At 39.7% G+C, this 20,430-nt stretch overlaps 1 protein-coding gene across 2 annotated transcripts; it reads right to left on the bottom strand.

Moving 5' to 3' along the window:
- Nucleotides 1-11,308: 11,308 nt before the first annotated feature.
- LOC124276867 (aplysianin-A-like) lies at nt 11,309-19,210 on the bottom strand. 2 transcript variants are annotated; one of them, XM_046712533.1, is made up of 8 exons: nt 19,114-19,210; nt 16,013-16,054; nt 15,708-15,755; nt 14,371-14,770; nt 13,562-13,666; nt 13,034-13,258; nt 12,654-12,765; nt 11,309-12,071 (listed from the first exon to the last, which is right to left on the bottom strand). In XM_046712533.1, the coding sequence occupies exons 1-8, from the start codon at nt 19,121-19,123 to the stop codon at nt 11,880-11,882; spliced, it is 1,134 nt and encodes a 377-aa protein (XP_046568489.1). In that variant the 5' UTR covers nt 19,124-19,210; the 3' UTR covers nt 11,309-11,879. The 2 variants fall into 2 exon arrangements, with proteins under 2 accessions (XP_046568489.1, XP_046568490.1); XM_046712534.1 differs by having other exon boundaries at nt 19,021-19,127.
- Between the last annotated feature and the right edge of the window lie 1,220 nt (nt 19,211-20,430).

The following is a 20,430-nucleotide window of genomic DNA, read 5'->3' as shown; positions in this document are numbered from 1 at the left end:
CTTACTTTGTACATACATTTTAGGGGAAGTGTCATTCACATTGTTCATGCTTCTCCATAAAATTCATCATCAACACACACACACAAACACACACACCAAAGCCATAAATTATGAGCGACCCAGACAGAAACCATTTACCGACATATGGTCACTGCATTTGGATAATATTTATATTACACCTTTCTAACTCCTAAATATCTTACCTTCACAGGCTGAGTAACACGCCGATAAATATGAAAATAACCAAATAAAAGTACAAACAAAACCTTATAATGGAAATATATAATATAAAACAGAGTCGCCAGTCTCTTTTACTCGTCAAAACATATTCCGTAAAATTCCGAACGTAAAAGGCAAAGGTACAGATCACTATAAGATATAAATATATGAAATACAATTTTGTTTTGGATATATGAATTGAAATATGTATTGGTTGTAAAATATGAATGGTTTGTGTGTTCTTTTGACGGTTAGTTGAACATGTTGTGTTATAATGACAAAATGTATGGATAACAACTTCTTTTATTTCGTGAATGCTAAAGTTTGTCAATATTGTCATACGAAGAAGTCATGCTATTTCAGGCTTATCTGTTTAGTGGACATTGGCCAGCACAGTTACATGTGTTGCAGCCCATGTCGCTATCAGTACCAGTACTGTCAAGTTTGGTAGCTGATGTTACCAAATACGTGTGAACTTGATCAAAACGTTCTGCATGTCACCACTGAAATTGGTTCCTAAAACAAAAAAAGCCTCAACCCACTATTCTGTGCTTATGTGAACTGCTCTGATAAATGACTGTATCTACATGTATAAACGTTGGCCTATTGTGTAGTTCCTTAGGAACACAAGATTAATTAAGGATTAATTAATCCGATTTCATTTTCACACAAACTAATTAGTCCTAATAAGTGATGGTAGTTGTCCCAATTCTGGCAGTGCAATTTCCGTTTGTCCCATTTCTGGCAGTGGATTATAACACCTCCCTAATTACGTCATCTGGAGACTGCCAGTTTCGGGATAACACCCACAAGGCACCTCAATTTAGAATGCTAACGCCTTCGAACGATGTGAAGTAGCTGCGAAAACTATGTAAATGTCAATTAGCTAAGATACATAGCGTTCACTGACAAGAAGTAACTACAGCCCGTTTGGATTCAAATGAGAACAATATGAATGATTAAATAACTCGAAATAGGGATAAATGCACACAACATAAATAAATAAACCGCTGGACCCAACAGGATCTGAATATGACGTTTTATTACCACGGAAAAAGTTGTTTAAGAAACTATCGTGTAATATTGTTCTATTTTCAGGCTTTCACCGAGGGGTGACAACCAGCTGGTGGAACAGCGCCGGCTGTTTCCTGACTTATAGGGGTCATGTCAATATGTCACGGATCACATTTAGCCTCGCTCATGTTATCAATCTCATAATCAGACTCGACTGTGATGTTACCTACTGTTACCACTATGGGGGGAATGGTAACTTGATGCAGGTGACGTTGCACGCCAAAACATCTCGTCCTCCACTATGGCCACGCATCGCTTCCAGATATCGACTGGTACACGACTGAGTGATTCACGTACAAGTGTTTCAACGTTTCGGAGACTGACGTTGTGTTTTGGCGTGCAACGTCACCTTTGACAATGTCCAATATCAACTCGATAGGACTGAGATCACAGTGATATGATAGGATGTTTTGAATATTTCATATAGCTGTAGCTTTGTTGCCTTTGGTGGAAATGACACATTATTGCGTTCTAGCCACGTTAACGTGTCACCTTTTCGGCTATTGAAAGTTGATGCTTTACTGTCTGGATCTGGCACGCTGTGATAAGGGGCGTTGTTCATGACAATACGTGCTTGTTCAGACAAAGCTGGGACTAACTTATCTTTCACCCACTCCAGACTGACATTACCATTCACCCACTCCAGAAAGACATTACCATTCACCCACTCCAGAAAGACATTACCATTCACCCACTCCAGAAAGACATTACCATTCACCCACTCCAGAAAGACATTACCATTCACCCACTCCAGAAAGACATTACCATTCACCCACTCCAGAAAGACATTACTATTCACCCACTCCAGAAAGACATTACCATTCACCCACTCCAGAAAGACATTACCATTCACCCACTCCAGAAAGACATTACCATTCACTCACTCCAGAAAGACATTACCATTCACCCACTCCAGTAAGACATTACCATTCACCCACTCCAGAAAGACATTACCATTCACCTATTCCAGAAAGACATTACCATTCACCCACTCTAGAAAGACATTACCATTCATTTCCGTGTGGTAGTCACTGTTGTTCTTGGCCTTAACTCTGAAAACCGAGGCCAGGGAGAAACCCCTGACTGGCTGATCCAGCGTGGAGAACAATATGCCTCTCGCCTTTTCCGACAGGTAACTTTCTCCCTGTTTCTCTGCTATCCTCACTGAGTACCCACTGACGCCTGGCTGTGTGGGAAGCGTTCACCCATGCCTCGTCTACAGGCTCATATCCCTCATATAGTATATTGATAGTACGCAGATAATGATTTCACAAACGAACTATGTCTGGCCGTTCACATAATACAGTTCTATTCTCGGCAGTTATATTTTTTGTACCTGTAGCCAAATGTGTGTAAAAGTTGCAAAGCGTATGTTTAGTAATTATTATATCATGTGCTGTTTCAAGATGTTTCTGCAATGTTCTGAGGGAAACAAACATTTTATCAGAGTGTAGTTTCACAATTGATAGTCTGATCTGATTTTTTCAAAGTTGTTTTAATTTATCTATCTTTACAAGCCTCTGAAATGTTCCCCACCTGAGTGATCGCACATGTCAAGTCACGGCGAGTTACAACATTATTCAGTATCCTAGAGGGTATACCAAAAACTTTAGAGGCAAAATGAAGTTTGACAATGTTTGAGCAAGACTGACTCGATATCTACCGATCAGGACACATGACATTGCGTGTTCTATGTAAATGTGACTGTTAATTAGGGCTGTTTCGTTATGGAACAAACGGAAGCATTTATGTTTCATTTAGTTTTGCTCGTTTCATATTTGATAACAATTGCATTATCCATTGGCCAAAATCTGTGTGCCATCATACATTATATTTACAATATGTCACCGAAGAAAATTAATTATGTGCAATGACAGATGATGCAAAGGGAAAATAATGACAGATGATGGAAAGGGACAATAATGACAGATGATGGAAAAGGACAATAATGACAGATGATGAAAAGGGACAATAATGACAGATGATGCAAAGGGACCCTGATGACAGATGATGCAAAGGGACAATAATGACAGATGATGCAAAGGGACAATAATGACAGATGATGGAAAGGGACAATAATGACAGATGATGGAAAGGGACAATAATGACAGATGATGGAAAGGGACAATAATGACATATGATGAAAAGGGACAATAATGACAGATGATGCAAATGGACCATAATGACAGATGACGAAAGGGACAATATTGACAGATGATGCAAAGGGACAATAATGAGAAATGATGCAAAGGGACAATAATGACAGATGATGAAAGGGACAATAATGACAGATGATGCAAAGGAACAATAATGACAGATGATGCAAAGGGACAATAATGACAGATGATGCAAAGGGACCATGATGACAGATGATGCAAAGGGACAATAATGACAGATGATGCAAATGGACCATGATGACAGATGATGCAAAGGGACAATAATGACAGATGACGAAAGGGACAATAATGACAGATGATGCAAATGGACCATGATGACAGATGTTGCAAAGGGACAATAATGACAGATGATGCAAAGGGACCATAATGACAGATGATGCAAAGGGACAATAATGACAGATGATGCAAAGAGGCGTAAAAAATAACTTTAAAAGGAAACTAGATTTCAGATTTTTGAGAAACAAAAGGGCTCAGATCTAGTTTCTACAAGCTGACCAGGAACAACTAATAAAACAACAATGGGGTCATAGGGAATGCTACATTAGTCCATTTAAAAGTAATCCATGGGGACAGTAATTTAGCAATAATTTTCAGGTTAAGGTTATGCAAAAAATAACTGACAAAGATGATGGCAACTATGTAGCAGTGGATGTGACTATCAATGATAAGATATATACTTTGATTAACTTATATGGGCCTCAGAGTCAGGCATCTAATCGCCAGCACACAAGTTCAGCCGCCTAAGTCGCTCAGGGTTAGGGTTAGGGTTAGGTTAGGGTTAGGGTTAGGGTTAGGGTTAGGTTAGGGTTAGGGTTAGGGTTAGGGTTAGGGTTAGGGTTAGGGTTAGGGTTAGGTTAGGGTTAGGGCTAGGGTTCCACAACCCGCTTTCTAAATGACATTGTGTATTCATCACATAATGTTCTCAGTTCTGTAGAGGAGATATACAAGCAAGTATTAATTCAGATCACTGAAACTGTCACTCACAATTACAGCTTCGAATATACAGAAAGGGAAGGGCTTCTGGAAGTTCAATAATTCGCTGTTGAAGGATACGAAATATGTGGAAGTTATAAAAAAAGGAAATAAGCGATACCCTAGAACAACATGAAATCAAAACGATAGAAGACGAAAGAGTGCTTACAATCAATAATCAATTACTATGGGAAATATTACTGTTAAACATAAGAGGAGCGTCAATACTACTTTCATCTGCACGTAAACAAGAAAACGTAGCCTTGGAAGCAAGATTAGAAAATGAATTAAACCAACTTGAGAGTAATCTAGAACAAACTGCTGACAGGGAGGCAAAGTGTATAATGGAGCAGTACAAATCACTTAAACTTGAATTGAACATTTACACAAAATAAGAGTGAGTGAGTGAATGAGTTTAGTTTTACGCCGCTTTTAGCAATATTCCAGCAACATCACGGCGGGGGACACCAGAAATGGGCTTCACACATTGTACTCATGTGGGGAATCGAACCCGGGTCTTCGGCGTGACGAGCGAACGCTTTAACCACGGGGTTAGCCCGGCGTCCTACTGAAGGTTCCTTTATAAAATCCAAAGCCAAATGGATCGAACATGATGAAAAATCCATCCTAATTCTCGAAAAACAGGATGGAACAAAAGTAAAACCTCAAAGTGAAATTATACAAGAGGTAAGAAAGTATTATATTAAATTCTACAAAACAGGAGACTGTACACAGATTGACATTGAAGATTTATTTTCTGAAGTTTAAGTGTCAAGGCTAGATTCTCAAACGTCACTCTCTTTGGAAGGTGAACTTACTTATCAAGAGGTGCTTGAAACATTAAAAAAATAAAAAATTAGGAGATAAACGTACTGTGTTTGGAAATTACATGAATGTTAGACCGAATTGATAGTCTCTAAATTTCATTTGAAGCCGAACGCGTAGTAGTTTTAATAAATGTTTCATCAGCATTTCCATCACGTCTGTTGTGTTGATATTAGTCATGTTGGTGGCCAAGCTGAAGTAGTGCGGCAGTGTTGTATACGTGCGCAGTGAAGCGCCGTGAAATCAGACGCATTTTCAATCCAAATTGATACATATATTTTATTGATTGACCAATCAAATTGGAGCATTTCACGTAGCCATGGTAGAATGAAAAATGTTAAAAGAACTGGCACACAGCGGAATTCTTAAAATTCTTTTGGATGGATCTACATAAAAATTTGATTAATACCCTAAATAATGGATATGAAATAGGATTATTATCCATATCTCAAAAACAAGGCTTGATAACTTGTATACCAACAGAACATAAATATAATATGTATTTGAAAAACTGGTCTCCCATCTCTGTTTTATATACAACCTATAAGTTAGCCGCAGCTTCAATTGCTAAAGGTTACCCCCTATATATTTGTTCTTTGTGCCTAAATCTTAGCAATCATGATAAAAAATACATGTAATAGTAAGATAAAAGGAATTCAAATAGGCAACATAAAATCTCTACTGGCACAATCTGAGGATGACACTACACTCACTTCAGATTGATCTGAAAAAGGTATCTACGCTACAATGAACACATTATATTTTTTTGCAGGATTTTCAGGTTGAAAGGTTAATGCTGAAAAACTAAATTCATATGGATAGGGTCAAAGAAAAGGTCAAGGTATAAACTATGTAAGGATTGGAATTTTGACTGGACACAAACACAATTTCAAAAATATAAAATATATGAGTTTGATGAATTTGTTAAAAAATATCGAATTAGAACCGATTTGGTGTTATTTACAACATATCAATACAAAAAACATTTTGTAAAAGATTCTCAAGGACCAATATTGACATTCAACATATCAAAAATACATAATAAATCTGGATGTAACTTATTTCATAAAATTCGGCATGATCTTAATTTTACAAAACTTAAGACCTACAGTAAGTGGAAAACATATACTGATTCAGAATGAAGAAACTATAATTTGATGGTAAAAAGATGTACTCCAAGTAGTGAATTACGGTGGTTTCATTTGAAAGCTTTACACAACATCAAGAGTGAATATGTAGTTATCTTCATGTTTTTAAGGTGGTTGTGTACCATCAGCAGCTTGTAAATTATGTAACGAACCAGTTAAAAAAGTTTTACATAATTTATGTAAATTCATATATTTTGTTGATACATGGGAAAAGCTATTCGAATGGATTTGAAATTTTACAGAAGGCAAAATCACCTTAAGTGAAGCACATTCATTGTTTGGCTTTAAGGGTAAATCATGATAACAAAATCACTCCATTACAAATTTAATAGAAAATGTCTAAACTAAGCTATTCAACCTTTCAAAAAGAAATGGTCAGGTGTGTGTGTGTGAGTGTGGTCTAAATAAAAAAAATATAAGTGTGAGTACGTGTATATGTACATGTGTTTGTTGCTAATACATTTACAACAATAACTATAAAGGAAAACTAAGTTTTATGGATAGTCAACTTCTTTATTGCAATGAGTGCGACGTTTCGGTGTAGGTACTAACACCGTTATCAAGCACTTGACTGTCCATAGAACTTAGTTTTCCTTCATCTTCACAACTTCTAAAATGCCTCTCAGAGAAAATAACTATAAATTTGGATTCACACTTTACCTTTCCAACTTCAAAAGATGGAAAAACCAAAAAATAATCATGTATAAAATTAAAATACCTGATTAGCTTAAATACCTAACTGTACTTTGGTACCTGGGGAGGAGGAATTAGGCGATCTGGGAGAACACCTCCTGCACAGTGGATTTGTCAAAAGGCAGTGTTTATGTAAGATTTACTTACGTATGCTGAATACATTTTGTCTTGCCTGTGTAAACACAACGCCCTTCCCTCAAAGGGTTAACTGTCAACCCATTACCTTGATTGTTCATTTTTATCTATCAAACGAATGGTGGACATCGTGCACATAGTTGTCAGGTGTGATATTATTATTATTATTATAGGATATTTATATAGCGCACATATCCACGCACTAGTGCATGCTCAAGGCGCTGGTATTTTTTTCCTCGATCATTGGATGTCAATCTCAACGGCACATCGCATTATCAATCTCAACTCCCTGGGGAGTATACAACTCTTGCAGCCACTAGGCGCACCGAGTTATTGTGGCTTTCCCATCCTTACGAGGTACCCATTCACAGCTGGGTGGACTGTTTATATGTTATGTGACCAACGAGACTATACACCAATGTGAAACTGAAACAGTTACGTGACCAGTTGCGAAACTATCACTAGTTATTACTTCTTTGAGTGGCATTTACAAGATGGTATGATAAACAGGAACGATTTTTCTGTAGATTAACTTCTACACCGAAACGTGGCATCGATTGCAATAAAGACATTGTCTATCCATTATAAAAACGTTCCTGTTCATCACTAGTTACAACGATTTATACATTTTTTGCATATTAGACTGTTAAAAGACACATGGCATAGAACATATTTCTTTGTCAGATGCAGATGAATGGCACATCGTTACTTTATGTGGATATGGATGTATTCATTCCTCGAGCAAGGTAATGGCCTGGTATTATTGCACTAACTTTAGTTAATTTTAATTATAATATTTCTATTTTGTTTTTAGTCATTTGTGTAGCATCCAACACAATCATACCACTCTATTGTTTTCGCCGTGAAGTTCGATGAGACAGACAACATACACAAGGTCGCACTTAATGCGCGTGTGTGAAATATGACTCACGTACGCAATCTATAAAACGTCTAGATATTACAGTCATGTTATAAATTCACTAAACACAGGTTCGAAATGCATGAAACTATAAAAATAAATTACTTAGGATCATAAGACAGAAATATAAAGACGAATATACATTGACTTCGCTTTTTTCAATCCTAACATATTTTACCAGATTAGCAACCCAGTCAAGAATTCTGGGATATCAGCCGGGTACTCGCGGGGGGAAAACAATAACAAAAGCAACAACCAGTCTTGGGGAATTGCTCTGGATCAGTGTCTGTTTAAGTATAGGTTTTATACCGTTGTCAAGCAAGACTGAACTGAAGATATCACACTTGCTTTGCAACGGTATAAGAACCTATACTTAAACGAAATGTCGCATCATAATATAATAAAGACGTTCTCATCCATAAAGTATCTTACCTTTCTTATTATTCATCAACTTCTAAAACGTGACAGAACAGATAATTAGCAAACAGCTTCCAACAATGCGGTCAGTCAGAGACTCAGGGTCAGCCCCACCCGTAAGTTGCCATGGAACTGCGATTTGCCCTCGTTTCATCGGAAGTTGACTCTATTATTTACAGATGATCTAACTTTAATATCACCGACTGCTGCGTTCAGCAGATCACTTAACAAAAGGCCGGGGGTGAAACAGCATCAACGAACATTCACACAGTATTCATCGTGATGTAAATTGTGACTGTATCTGTTTCCTGAACTAGAACTAATGGAGACCGCCTCGTCTGTTTATATCTATCTATCACACAAGGTCGGGATACAGTTGGAATCTCACCTGTGAGATGGGATACGAACACATGGTATCATCACGGCGTGGTTCATACACACAAGGTCGGGGTACAGTTGGAATCTCACCTGTGAGATGGGATACGAACACATGGTATCATCACGGCGTGGTTCATACACACAAGGTCGGGATACAGTTGGAATCTCACCTGTGAGATGGGATACCAACACATGGTATCATCAGACGTGGTTCATACACACAAGGGGCGCTGGGGTAGCCTAGTGGTTAAAGCGTTGGCTCGTCACGCCGAAGACCCGGGTTCGAATTCCCACATGGGTACAATGTGTGAAGCCCATTTCTGGTGTCCCCCGCCGTGATGTTGCTGGAATATTGCTAAAAGCGGCGTAAAACCAAACTCAGTCAGTCAGTCATACACACAAGGTCGGGATACAGTTGGAATCTCACCTGTGAGATGGGATACGAACACATGGTATCATCACGGCGTGGTTCATACACACAAGGTCGGGGTACAGTTGGAATCGTGCAATGGTCGCTGACACCACTTTCACTGTGGTACCAGTGTAATGTGCCGTTAGCACGTATAAAACATAACATGACATGTCAGCAGACTGTCGATAGACCATCCGGCATCAATCGTCATTGGTGTGTTTCATAACGACTTTTCACCTTCAAATTGTCCACTGCGGATTCCGGGTTAAAATTACCCAGATTGAGTGCGACTTTTACCGAACAATCTAGCAAACCCAAAACCCCACAAAAAACAACAAACAAACGATCCCCAAAACAAAACAAAATAGAAATCAACAATAAAAATGAAAAAAAACCAAAAACAAAACACAAAAAGAGAACAAAAACAAAATAAATGTATTGTCAACAGCAAACGATATTATCATTCACTGCTGGCCTTCCTAATCTTGGAGATAACAAATAAGTTTGCCCCAATGAAAAACAAAGGCTGACAAGTCGCCTCACGACATCCAAGTGCATGTTACCAAGGTGATTTGCATGCACCTTCTGTTCCTGACACAGGCCGTTACGTTTCACATGTTTGCTATTCTAAATTCTTTTTCTCGGTGAGTCATACAGCTGATCATGTACTCAGTATTCAGTGAACTCTGTGGAACCTTTAAGGAAGTTCGTGTAAAATTATTCCGACATACGTGCCCCAACACCGAAGAGGTTAATAATATTATGCATATGTTAATTAACGAGACACTGGCAGGCATTAAATATATTTTATTAATTCAGGCGTCAACCATTCTCCAAATCTCGCTGACCTCTGTCTAACAAAACATATATACTCATAATAAATAGACATGGCAGCGCTCCAATGATCAAGTTAGATATTAGCGGATTACGGCTGATCAGCGATAATTAGAACACTCAGATGTACCTGCACTACTCTGGTGGCATTTATGGCTCGGTACAGGGGGGAGAAAATGTGGCGCAATGAATGTCGTACACGTGTAAGGTCAAATGTCAAGCGGTTCACTTAACGCCCAAGCATGTAATGTCAGTATTTAACAACTAAAACCACATCTATATCTTTAATTGCTTGTAAAAGAATGACATTATTATAATTCAGGTTAGGCCCCTGATTAAGGCGTTTGGTCGTACACTGCCTACTGAAGACAGTTTTTCCTGACACAGGTATATTAAATGTTTCTGGTTTTAGCTATGATAATACTAGGTATATTGTGCAGATTAAACAGTCACCCTTCCCTAGCCTAAATTAGTACTCTTAGATAATGTATTACCCAGTCGTAAAACAATCACGATCTTGTGTACCAAAGTGTTCCATGAATACTTTAGTATAAATTTTCTAGAATGTAACCAGTTCCACACCAAGCAGTAATCTGTATGAACCGGATCACAGCAGGTTTCGTTATGGTGGTCCCCCTTTCCCACAGGGCCACAGGCCCCTTCTATTTCACAGCAAAACAGTTTGTTCACATGACTCTTTTGTTTCCAGATATACCTCTATGACCTCATTCATGTAAACTTGATCAACTTCAGTGTTGTGGTAAAGCAATACCATCGCGATAAATACATGAAATCGATCCTTTTGTCTTCTGCAGATAAGAGCCAATGATTCTGACAACGGACTTTGTCAGTATGTGAGTGTAGAGAAGGTTACGTATGTTTTCATCCCACTTATACTTTGTCACAAATCCTTCACCTACGTGGATAGCAACCCTTGGTACATTTTCTTTAGCATAACGGGAACATGCTCTCAAATGTCTGAATAATTGTAAGATTACTCAACCTACTAATACTTCTTCACATACGACATTGAAGAATTAATCATTCCCTTTCTAAAGGTGTATCGAACGCATTCTTGTTAACAGATACGACCAACGCGGTTACAATCATAACTGAAAGGTTTATTCATGTTTAGACAGTTACCCTTTGAAATGCATAATTGGAGGGCATCAATTACTGACTTATCCAGTTTCATAGATAACGTTTCACAGCCAGGTCAACTGCTCGCAATGCAGCCTCCGACCAGCCCTGTAGTTTGTTCGGCCACCAAGAACCAGCCACATGAAAGACTTCATGGTTGAAGAATGGCTTCAGCATATAATCCCGAGTCTCCTCCATCCTGAATCCTGGCTTATACAAGTGCCATCCAGCTCTAAATGGGTATGTGTCCCACAGTTGCATCGCCCCTCCTACTGTTTCAGGAATGTAGGACTCTGGAATTCTGTAGATTCGGCTCAAATAGGAATGCAACCGATTCCTTACTTCAGTGGACACCCTCTGCGCCCCGGGGCAAACTTCCATATATGGTGTTACCTTGGCTCTGAAGTTCCCGCCAGAGGGCAACAGAACTCTCGCCATCACTATAGGTAGGCAGATGGATCCAGTAGCCATTAGTGCCCTTTCGCCAGTCGTAAGTAAACTTGCTTGGTAGACTTGATCTTGCATGGGTGATGTTCTCATTCACATTGTTGAAGTCTGTCCAAGGGTAAGGGTAGGCAAGGAAGACTTTTTTGTGCCTGGATGGGAATAACAGCGCCTATTCGTCGACGGAATTCACTGCTCTGATAAGGTGCAAAGTTCACCTTTTCCACACAGTCCTTCTGTATGGCTAAGACCACTTTTCTGGCACACACATACCTGTCTGGTAGCTGCAGTGAGAGAAGATTAATGTTGGTAATGTTATTCGTCTCAAGGGTGTGTGATAGACATTATATTACACAGTTTACACTGACCGTCTAGAGAATATCTACTAGAATATCTACTAGAAAATCATATAGAATAAGGTTTAGAGCCGGGAGGATCGGTGGGGGTCTGGTGGTCCATTCTCATGAAGCTCCAATTCGCTGCTAGAATTGCGTCTCTTGGGAACGCCAGATACCTATGATCTCGGGTTGAAACCCAGAGTAGGTTCGTCAACATCATACCCATGCTCGCTTATTTAAAAAAGTGCATGACTTCGGGTTTTCCATTCATATTAAGCTACCGCTTTAGTAAGACCCACGAGTACGGACATTGTGCCCGAAATGCTGCATGTCATGGATGCTACCCACGTTAGTGAAACTACTAGCCTGGATATTGCGAGGTCAAGGACGTATCTGTGATTCGAATCCCATGTGTTCCCATTTGTGGTCCTTAGCCGACTGGACAACGCTTACCAATTACTTAAAGCTTCCTTGACACAGCATGCATCTTACAGATACGGTGATTACCAAAAAAGGACAATGCTTCACCAGTGTAGGTTTGGTGTAACCAGCCACGGTCCTGGTTGGATGGAACCTCAGTCTGTAGTTGCCAGGACGTCCTCTCATGGACGTCAGCTGGTGGTTCAGGCGGACGGAATGTCTAGAACATGATATGAGTCTTGTTGAAAATATCATACTGACAGAATTGTTTTTTTTAAAAAATCTTTTCTAGTCTGCTTTTATTAGCATTATTCCAACTATGCTGACAGCAGTCTGTAACGGTGAACATCAGTTCACGCTATTGCAACACGACATGTTTTGACATGTCGATCTCCATAGTCGCCTCTTAAGACAAACAGGAGCTGCTGAAGACCAGTTCCGGGATCGTCACGGGATTGTCTCACAGAAAACCATTAAAGACTACTTACCTTGGACTGGCCCGTACAAAGGCGCTCAACAGCCGTTTCGGCACTTGGTCCAAGCCATTCTGCACAGTTTTCAGGTCGTCGGGAGCGTTTGAATCCGTGATAAAGGTCAGGAAATCGAGTCCAATTTGAGCGCCAAATCTGCCAGTTGCGTGATTCCATACCAAGGCATCTCGTAAATAGCTGTAGGCTTCTCTGCTGGCGTAGCGACTCAGGAAGTTGTCCATGCTGGCGATAAACGATAATGTAGTATGCTAGAACATGTAACCACGTAACAATACAATGTTAGACATGTTACACACTTACAGCATCAATAGGTTTTAGTCAGACAGTTCTTTCAGTGGCGAGAGGAACTGTGTGCAATGTACAATGATCAATATACAATGAGACAGTGATTTGAATTTGTGTTGCTACGATCCGATTCGTAAACAGTTAAAACAATGGGACGAACAGATGGCTTGAACTTGACAGTGGGGATTAAGTAAATTAAGTTTATCTTGATAAAATGGGTTACAGTGTATATTGATATACCTCATAGTGTACAGTGGGTACCCGTCTCTTGTGTATATTGTGTATATCTCCGACTCTGAGGGGTAGGCCAAACCGCTCATGTTGGTGTTTTCTGTATATAACTTCCTGAAATAAGACAATATTCGATGGGTTAAAATAAAAGCAACCTGTATTTGTTCTCTGAACAACGTTCAAATAGAATTCTTTTATAACTGTTTGATTGGCATTTTAGAAGTTCATGAATAATAAAATATATTCGGAAAGGTAAAATATTTTTGGATGACAGAGTCTTTATCATATCATGATATAGGTATATGTTCTTACACCGCTGTCAAGCACTCACCTGATGAAGGAGTAAGAATTAGCTCTGAAACATCTTATAGAGAATAGAAAGAAGTTGTTATCCATAAAAGCGTGTCCATCATTATATCATCACAATATAAGAAAATATATTACCTTCTTTATTACAGTTTCCCTATTTATATAATTACATTCCCTCACATAACATTCATAAGGTCACGTTTTAAGCAAATCTCATTCAAATGGTTTCTAACCTGTGAAGGTCCGGGTTAGAATTGATCTTCAGTAACCCATGCTTGTCGTAAAAGGAGACTAAAGGCATCGGGTGGTCAGGCTCGCTGACGTGGTTGACACTGCAGGTCATCGTATCCCAGTTGCGTAGATCGATGGTCATGCTGTTGATCACTGGATTGTCTGGTCCAGATTCGATTATTTACAGACCGCCGCCATATAGCTGGTATATCGCTGAGTGTGGCGTAAAACTAAACTCACTCACTCAGTCACTCAAATGGTTTCTTAAAGCCTATTACCACAGAAGGTCACCCGGGCTGAGTCTCTCGCTGGGCCTCAGGTTGTATGGAGTCTTTGGTCCTCCAAGTTCATCCGGCAGAAGATGACGCCCACGGAGATAGTATATAGTCTCGTTACGGTTGCCGTAGTTCAAAGGAAAGTCAACAATATTGAGTCCAAGCTGTCTTGCAGTACGCACAAGAAATGTGTGTTCCTTGGGATTCAACCTCATCGCCCCGAAGTCCACAGTCGTGCCAGGAACAGTTGGGATCTGAGCTGTGAACATGCGACCTCCAATCCTGTCAGAGTACTCAAATATGGCTAGTTTCAGTCCTCTGTTTCGTAGACGGTAGCCTGTGTATGTGCCGCCGATACCTGCACCGATGATCGCAACATCGAGACAGTCATCTTCATGGTTGTCTGCAAAAAAAGACAGACTCGATATATTGGGGATTCAATCTTGATAGTGGCATTGGCACATATTCTCGAACTGACTCAGCGGTATTGTTTTTGTATTGTGGTATGCCTGGCCCAACGGCGTTGCAGTTGAGGTATTCATGGACTGACATAGCTTATCAAGTGAGTGAGTGAGTTTAGCTTTACACTGCTTTTAGCAATATTCCAGCAATAACACGGCGGAAGACACCAGAAATGAGCTTCAGGCATTGTACCCATGTTGGGAATCGAACCCGGTTCTACAGCGTAACGAGCCAACGCTTTAACCACAAGGCTACCCCACCGCCCCCACGGCTGATCAACATGCTGTGGTGCAGTTACACCACACGTTTCCTGTGTACACTACAGATAAGCACAGGTTCTCCCTACGAGTATACGTAGAATCAATAGCCCAGTCGTCCATGTCCCCATAATCCGACGTGATGAGTTACGTCCCCTAGAAACGTATGATTATGGGTTCGAGTCCAAGCTTTGACCCATTATTTTTCTGGATATTTCAGCACCATACCCATGATTGTTGGTTTCAACACACGGAGGAACGTCCGTGATGTAACTAAAACATTGTTAACAGCGACCTTAAAGGACTCACTCACTCACTCTCTCACTCACTTCAGTTCACATGGACCAGCAGTCAGTGAGTGGACTCGACTTAAAGACTATGTTGATATTGATATGATACACAGAGACACAAATATCACGATCATAACATATGTACATTTTCAAAACTTACGTTTTAATTTCTTCTGCATACATTAACTCGAAGTAAATTATCTTTATAAAGGGCAATTCAATTGAAATACTGTTGGTATTAATACATCCGGTCTCTTGAAATAATTTAACCGGACTCAGGAAACAGATTCGTGTTGGATAATTAAAGAGGATGTCAGTTGAGGGCACTCACGCTCGGGCCATAACCCAGGCCAGGTACAGGTGACGTGTGGCAGGAGAACTGGAACAGACATATAGATATCACACAGTGTGCGTGGTTACGCTGGCAATGGACACTCGTGTACATGAAAGGTGTGACGTTAATAGTCTGTTTAATATGTCATTGCTTATAATATGTTCCAAACTTTTAAATCAAAATGAGTTCTTTTAAAACATTGCGTGTAGTAACAAAAACTCAAAACAGCAGACTGTTATTTACAACTGACACGTCCGTTGCTGTATATATTATGTGGTTGAGAAAAAGTTGAAAATACTCACAAATAAACAACAAAAAGGTCATCTTGTATGTGTGCCCTCTCACTAAAAGGATAACAGCAAATAATAAGTGAATGTAAATTATGCATGATGTATACACACGTGTAACTCCTGTGCAATGAATGTGTTTCTAATGCCACTTACAGAATGTGTGTCTCTGTACATTAAGCTGACCCTCACCTTAACATCCCTCACCGTTTGGTTGCTAGCGATCTGTTTCAGTATCACCTAGCAATGCCAGTCCGCAACACCAAAGGAAAATATCAAATTTAAGAAAAAATAACGATTTAAAAAATTGTGAAGAAATTAGTTGAATACGCTTGACGTGATCGTCAATAGTTACTTTCGGCTTAAGGGAATAAAATTGTAATCGAAAAAGAAACTTTTGTTTGTTTTTGGTCAGTCACATAGGGGCGAGTCTTTTTCAAGGTAACGTTTTATTTGACAGTCTCATGTTTAACATTCCGAGTTGCATGATCAGAAAACCCGTTTCGACTGTCACGTTCATCACCGGGTAAGTGACGCTCACATATGTCGTATGGAAGGTCGTTCTAACATGACCTGCTATGTACCCGGATCTTAGTGTAACATTAGGTAAAATTTAAATCTGATTTTTAACTAGATTAATATTTGCTCGTCACAAGGTAGCAGAATTTCCCCTCTGCCCTACCACCACACCCGTACGCCCGCCGGCCCACACGCCCCCGCGTATATTATCACTAACTGCAGTATTTCTGGAAAGACTTGTTTATGTATTAGGGGCAACGAATCAGCTTAATTGCTGCGTTGAACAGCAGCAGCAGCAGCAGTAGCAGCAGTAGCAGCAGCAGCAACAACACAAGCAGCAACTAAAACAATATAATTCCGTTTGGTATTTTATCAAAAGTAATTTTGCATTGAAGGTATTCATTCGTATAACTATTAAGAATTCAACTCCCCCAAACAATACGCATGCCCTCAAGCGCCGTCAAGCAATGAGGCTACCAAGTGAACACACGCGTTTACACATATGTAGACATATCTAGCTCTGAACGTATTATTTATACCACATGCTAGTATATTACTACATGCCCATACCACCCACACAGTATAAAACACGTCCATTGGAAGTCTATAATATAGCAAATAGTGGCTTGACTTTCCTAATAGCTCCCGCACCATCCTCGCTATACAACTAAAGCCTCTTTTACATGCACACATTTACTCCTGTAAGGACTCAATGTATGCCCCCAGCAAACATACAAACACAAAATCTTCTTCATCTTGGGGGTTCATGATGCTCTTGTCTCTGGGGATCCAATGGCTGCTATTGCTTGAGTAGCCTTATTTTTATACCGTCGGCACAACCGTGCTCCACTGCTGACATTCATCCGAAGAAAGTCTTGACAGAGCGCGCAAAACGTGTCAAAACCTTGATTAAAACGTGAAAAACGTGACGGAAGCCATCAGAACGCGACAGCCTGCCGGGAGGAAACGCAATGGCATCCGTAGTGGACTGCGGGCCCAGCCGTAGTGTGTCTTTGAGCTTCCGGGACTCAGCAGCCCGTGTATCCCAACGGCCCATCACGGATACCATGATAGACCGTGAGAAAACTTAGCAGGACCGAAGAAAACTTGACTTTGGAGGGTAAAGATGGCCAAACTCCCACGGCGCACTACGTTTCGGTGAAACTTGGCTGCAATGGCAACCTCGAACATAGCGTAACCCTAGCATAAATGAAGTAACATCCATGTCATGTAACATGGTCGTACAAAAAGAAATTGAAAAAAAGCAACAAAAACGGATTATGACAACATATCAATTCCAAGGAAACCTATGTCTTTTGATGAAACATTGATAAAACATAATCATAAGGGAATAATTAGGAAGTTTTTGAAGTGATTTAAATGTTTCATTTAGCAGCGTTCAACCAACTATAATCACTTTCAAAATGTAAACACAATAGGATTATCTCCATTCTACCATGACATATGCACCATAAATAAAACGCATTTTATATATGCACTCATTACCCTTGCGTAGTGGTTTGACAATACGCGCAGTGAACCGGCTCTCAGAAGTGGTTATTTTTTCACTTCTAATGTTTTAGTAACAGCCAATCAAAAACGAACATACTTAAATGTCATGGTAGAATGTTAATTATACACTCAGCTTATATGACACAGCTCTGAACTTATGATTTATACCACATGCTAGTATATCACTACATGCCCATACCACCCACAGTATAAAACACGTCCATTGGAAGTCTACAATATAGCAAATAGTGGCTTGACTCCTAATAGCTCCCGCACCATCCTCGCTATACAACTAAGCCTCTGTATCCATCGTGCAGTGTAAAGTTAATTATACACTCAGCTTATATGACACAGCTACAAACTATCAACTGAAAAAACATTCATCAATTCTTAGCTCATTCATCATGTAAATTACACTAAACCCAATAATTACAGTAGTAACTGCACTTCCACATTAGCGTATTTCAACATGTACAGATGAGTAAAGAGGCGATATATTATTTCTCAGCTGATTTAATCTTATGTTAGATTTTCAACTGAAAAGGTGTTGCGAAAACGATGTTAAATGTAAACAACGAACTGAACCATCACTTTGTCTGTACACAACTTCTATACGTTTATATGAATTTAAATAAATTATTTTAATAACTCTTTAAAAAATGACAAGAGATTGTTCGCTTAATTCAGGATGTTTATCGTACCCCACAATTGTTTTTTATCGGAAATGATTTTAAACATTTAAACATGGTAGAGGTCATGGCGTTGCAAATATATTTCTTTACCAAGCATTCATTGAATCAATATGTATATTTTACACATTACACAGCCTCAGCCTTTAACAAACTGTTGTAGAAATGAGCAATGGTTCACGTAATTAATTGCGTAAAATGTAAAAGAAAATAAACTCGGCTGATATTCATTGCTTCTCTGTTTACATTGTAACAACAACCTTCTCAATGGATATCACCCTAGAACTGAAGCAAGACCTTTACCTGAACCAGCGCTTCACCAGGTATCTTCTAATGCAGTTTAACCATCTAACTCAGAAAGATTATACAATGAAGAACATCAGTTCGCTTTCCTACCTGTCTCCATGAGGACATCCGGGTTACACAGTAATTGCTCCTGTGCACGGTGGCAGATGCCAGGTATATATACTACCGCGTGACACGATGCATGTCACCTGAGTTGAAGGATAATGTCATGTTTGTTCGTAATCATAGGATTGTCTGTAAAACAAATTCTTCCCTGAAACGCTCTCATCGACAAGAAAACCCGACATCCTTGTTCCTAGACTGACATCTAGTCTCTGAAAAGAATATATTTTGAAGAAATACAGTTGTTACGTTGACTTGAAACTGACTTTAGTGGTCTGTAAATGTTAATGTTTTCAGGGTCGGATGAAACATACCGGTGAAGATCCGAGTTAGAATTGATCTTCAGCAAGAGATAGGCACTTGAGAGAACATGTGTAATACTATGTAAGTCGGCGTTTGCAATAGCTTTCTTTTCCAAATCCAATTATTTACAAGCTGCAACGGGTTCTTACTAATGAAGATACCGGTTAGAATTGTTCTTCAGCAACCCATGTTTGTGGTTAGAGCGTCCGCCCGGAGAGCGGAAGGTCGTGGGTTCGATCCCCGACCGCGTCATACCAAAAGACGTTAACATATGGTACTTGTTGGTCTCTGCCTGGCGCTCGGCATTAATGGGTACAACAAGGACTGGTCGGCTCGGAGTCAGTATAATGTGTCTGAGTAGGGTATTCATGCTTCACTGCGGCGTGGTATCTCAGTGGGCTAGCACTATAAAACCAGTTTAAGTCTGGGCTAGTACAAGCAGCCACACATACACATACACACGCATGCACGTCGTCATATGAGCGAAATATTCTGAAGCACGACGTTAAACCCAATTTCACCTCACCTCACATCGTAAAAGGCCCACTGAAGGGATCGGGTGATCAGGCTCTTTGACTTAGATGATGCATTTAATCGATTCCCAATTGCGTAGGTCGATGCTCCCGATGTCTCTCACTGGATTCACCCACCCGTGAAGTGTGCCAATCGTTTGGGAATTCCTAATTGAATATACAACTGTTTGTGTTATCGAAAATATATGAAAACATCACATGCTAAACCATCGATTACTCTCATTGAGATTGATTTCTGTCTTGTGTCGCCATTTCATATTTTCGTTGATACAAGGCCCATTGTGTTTCAGTAAGCAGCGTGGGCAATCAAAAACAAGCTGACAGACGGCCTATTTTTATTTCTGTTTGGTTGTCCATCACTGTCATAATTAACCTACCTGTTCTAGGCATCCTGGCAGTCAGCCTTTGTTACGCAACACATAACACACAATAGACAGTATCCTTTTTGATTTATCCTTAATCCTGTCAA

Source organism: Haliotis rubra, unplaced genomic scaffold (genome assembly GCF_003918875.1).
Source record: "Haliotis rubra isolate DU_JTF1 unplaced genomic scaffold, ASM391887v1 Scf2140, whole genome shotgun sequence".
Lineage (NCBI taxonomy): Eukaryota > Metazoa > Mollusca > Gastropoda > Lepetellida > Haliotidae > Haliotis > Haliotis rubra.
The sequence above is the reverse complement of the archived record's forward strand: the minus strand, read 5'-3'. Positions and strand labels throughout refer to the sequence as shown.